General features: G+C 39.3%; 1 protein-coding gene across 1 annotated transcript; it reads left to right on the top strand.

Annotated features, from left to right (window-relative positions):
- Window positions 1-467: 467 nt before the first annotated feature.
- LOC117297344 lies at window positions 468-3802 on the top strand. Its single transcript, XM_033780323.1, has 2 exons — window positions 468-660; window positions 3599-3802. Exons 1-2 carry the CDS (start codon window positions 634-636, stop codon window positions 3800-3802), a joined length of 231 nt encoding a protein of 76 aa, XP_033636214.1. The 5' UTR covers window positions 468-633.
- Window positions 3803-4201: the final 399 nt, after the last annotated feature.

Genomic DNA, 4201 nt, shown 5'->3' with positions numbered 1-4201 from the left:
CATTTGAGATCTGTTGATAGTTTAAAACATTGTGAGAAACGGCTCCCTCTGGAGGAACATAGATTTTTAGAAAGAGGTAATTTATCACTAAAATAATAAAAGACTTTTAGCCAGAAGTCTTTCATTCGTATCTGAAAGTACACAAATTCGTCCAACAAGTGTGTTTTTTCTTTCTTCATTTTCTCGCAACTTCGATGACCAATTGAGCTCACATTTTCACAGGCTTGTTATTGTATGCTTATGTTGGGATACATTGAGTGAGAAGACTCGTCTTTGACAATTACCAAACGTGTTCAGTGTCTTAAAAGCAGGCCAAAATGGTTAAAAATTATGATATAGTAAAAAAGCTTTTTTCAAGTTAACCTGTTCTATACAAAGCCCTTGGTGGCGCTGTTGGTTTTGAACCACACCACGAAAACTTTTTGCAGCGTGCGCAGACGACCAGCAGACGACAATTATCTCTAGACAAAATTCTCCCGCGCGGTGCTCTTTTCAAGTTTCACAACACCGAACTGACAAATGATGAAGCCGTCTGAATTGTTACAAGAACTGACAAGTATCTCTATTCACACTACATCTCAAGGCCGTTCCTCACAATCACTGAAGATGTCCGAGCTGAAAAGCTAAACGCCCATGGGCAGAGTAGCCGCATCGAACAGGGTAATTTGCAGTTGCTCTTTTGTTAAACCTCATTGACTGTAACTGTCGTACAGGGGGTCTTTACAATGTGTTTGGTCAACCGCAGGATGGGGATGTCTTGGGCTGGGGAAATCGGGTTGTATTATTCTTGTTTAGGAAGATGGATTAAGAAGAAGATGACCGCCTGTGGTCATTGCACTCATCTTTGAAAAGTACTTCCATACAATCTGCGAAAATGTTTACACAAGCTGTGCATGTGGGGATGTGGGTCATTGAGCCATTTGCTGCATGGACGGTCTGACGTCAAGGTTTTTAGTTTTGTCCATCTTGCATACTTGCCAACATCATCGCCATCTTCCTACTGTGCAGAAACCTCATCTGGAGTTGACATGGCCAGCACTCTACCTAGCACTGGGCAGAACACTATCTGACAGATTTGGTTTGTTACCGGCCAACTGTCTCACTGCATATATATTTTGTTTGTGATTCTGACTAAACATTTGTCTTGACTGGAAAGTAAGTTTTAAAATGTAGTATGAGCCTTTTTCGAATTGAATGTTTTAAAAATGCAAAATGATGACTATTTATAAACTATAGGCCAGTGCTCTTGTTTTCTGTAAAGTAAAACTACACAAGTTTGTAGTTTTGTGTGCTAATAATTTAAATGTTGCCTTTACCCTTGGGTCAGCAATTTTTTTAAGTTGGCTTTTTTAAAAACCTTTTATTTTTTTTATTTTTTTAAAAAGTTAAGTTGATGATTAAAACAATTTCAATCACAAATGACACATCAAAATTTGTTTCTAGTGAAGTACACCGTAGAGTCTAGACAGTGTGTTGTGTTAGCGACAGTTTAGTGCAGAGAGCTTGAGGGTTCTGGTGGTGAGGTCAATGGAGTGTGGGTTTGTGTGCAGTTGTGAGTGTGACAGTTGTGTCGTTGAGAAAGCCACTTTAGTTTATACTATAATTAATTCACAGTGCGATTTATACATCCTCATTCATTTCGGCCTCGTTGGATATGGGACACAGAACTATTAGCGCTATATTTTTCCATATTTCCTTGAGCGCGCGTGTGATAATGTATTTATCTTCAAGCAAACTTGGCGCGTGACATAGAACACACAAGACGCAGGTAGTGATATTAGCCGTGCAATATAGGTTTTTATCACCGCTCCGTTCTGCGAATCTGATTGGAGGATTAGCGCGTGCTTGAAGATAAAGTGTATTATGTCTAATGTCTTATGTCTTAAGCAGCTGATTGCTCATCAGAGAATTTCCTGGAGGCGTGTCCCCTCCATACAAATTTTTCCGGATGCCGAGTTTTGCCTAGGTTATACATCAGTGTTGAATCTTCCATTCATTATCTCCTGCCTCGGCAGGTGGGTGATGAATAGGTTCAAAATGGCCACCCTATCATACCTTAACCCTGTACTTTCTGAGGTTAAAAACCTCATGGAAAATGCTTAAAATTTATTCCTTTCGGTCATCTGGTAGTATTGAGTTGAAAATAAAAACATCAGGGCTTGAATTTGGGAGAAAATTCTACAAGACCACAGGGCTTGTAGCTCAAAATGTTAACTGGGCCAGAATTTTTTGTATAAGACCAGAATCAAAATAAGAAAAAAACAATTCCCAACAGTCCGAACAAAATGTATTTAATGACTAAGTGACCGTTAAAGGAGAAGATTTATCTCAACTAAAGGCTCGGTCACACAGGCCTCGATAACGAGAACGAAAACGAGAACGTTTACAATGCACGCCCTCGATTGGTTGAATAAGCGTGCCCGTATTCAGCGCTGAGTAACCCAACCAATAGAATGCGTTCTCTTTTCGTTGTTTTCGTTATCATTTTCATTATCGCTGCAGTGTGACCGGGCCTTTAGACTGTCTCTTTGCAAGTTTAAGTATTCATTACTCAATAGACTCAAAGTCATTTGAACATAATTTGTTTCTGTTCAAGATAGTACACAGTGAGTTACGTGTATGTTGATATTCAATTGAAAAACACAAGGCCGCCCGACTTGTCCAATCACGCTGCTTAGCGGGCGAATGTTTGCTTACTGTGCGATTTCATAGCGCTGCTAACCAAAAGCTGCTAACGAAAAGGCATGCTAACCTTCCGGTGCTTACCGCACAAAAATAAATAGATGGTTGATTTCGAGACCTCAAATTCTAAATCTGAGGTCTCGAAATCAAATTCGTGGAAAATTACTTCTTTCTCGAAAACTACGGCACTTCAGAGGGAGCCGTTTCTCACAATGTTTTATACCATCAACCCCTCCCCATTACTTGTCACCAAGAAAAGTTTAATGCTAATAATTATTTGGAGTAATTACCAATAGTGTCCACTGCCTTTAAACAGATCACATTAGAAAACACAGTCGTTAACTATTGTCCCATACATAATAGTTAAGTGGTGCCTTGTCAATGAGTTAATTATAATGTGATGATGAAAAGCCACAGTAACCGTTTGTGTGACAGCTGTTGTAGACATTCCTCAGTCATCTTGTGATCTTCTGTGGTAAGATGTTTACACTATAACGACTCTTTGCTTGATAGTCACAGCTTGTGTATGTGACAATTTCCTACTTTTTGTACTTTAAACCTTCCTTATTTAGAAATAAAGCATGGCGTGTTTATTAAAGATGGTTAAAAACATTGTACTGTTGACATTTTACATTGAAGCTAACATCCACTTGTGAAGTTTTCCTGTATTGGAACTGCTTCTAGCTACCGGGCAATCATGGTGGACTAATTGTAAAGACATCTGCTCTAGATTGGCAAAGGTTGTGGGTTCAAATCCTACCTCAGTCTAATATGCCTACTGATTTTTTTGAGCATACAGTGCTTTCACACATTGGTGTAAGGGTAAAACCCAATAATATTCTTAATCCTTGATGCAAATTTAACATCTATTCAACCTTTTTAATTGTTTTGCCTTTTTTCTCATTTTGTTGATCAGGACTCACGTAGCAGTGGCGGGGGCGCCATTTTCTACCCCATCACGGTCGGGGGAAGTTCAGACAGCCCTCGACAGGTTCGAAGACATCCCTATTCAGAGATGCTCAAGCCCAGCTCACTTAGTCTCAAGATCGGGCCGCGGATTGAGGTCACCGACTCCACCGAATCGTTGGACAGAGAAGTAGAGAATCTCAACCTCAGGTAAGGCTACATTTTATCCTTAAAGGCACTGGACACTAATTGGTAACTATTAAAAATAATAGCATAAAACCTATTATGGTAATGAGTAATGGAGAGCTGATGATAGTATAAAACATTGTGAGAAACAGCTCCCTCTGAAGTAACGTAGTTTTTGAGAAAGAAAACTAAAATACTTGAATTTGATTTCAAGATCTCAGAATTTGTTTTTGAGGTCTCGAAATCAAGCGTCTGAAAGCACACAACTTGTGCAACAAGGGCATTTTTCTTCCATTATTCTCTCTTAACTTTGACGACCAATCGAGCTCAAATTTTCACAGGTTTGTTATTTAATGCATATTTTGAGATACACCAAGTGAGAAGACTGGTCTTTGACAATTACCAATAGTGTCCAGTGTCAAGGTGC

This window comes from Asterias rubens, chromosome 12 (genome assembly GCF_902459465.1).
Source record: "Asterias rubens chromosome 12, eAstRub1.3, whole genome shotgun sequence".
Lineage (NCBI taxonomy): Eukaryota > Metazoa > Echinodermata > Asteroidea > Forcipulatida > Asteriidae > Asterias > Asterias rubens.
Note: the sequence above shows the minus strand (reverse complement) of the source record. Positions and strands in the feature narration are given on the sequence as shown.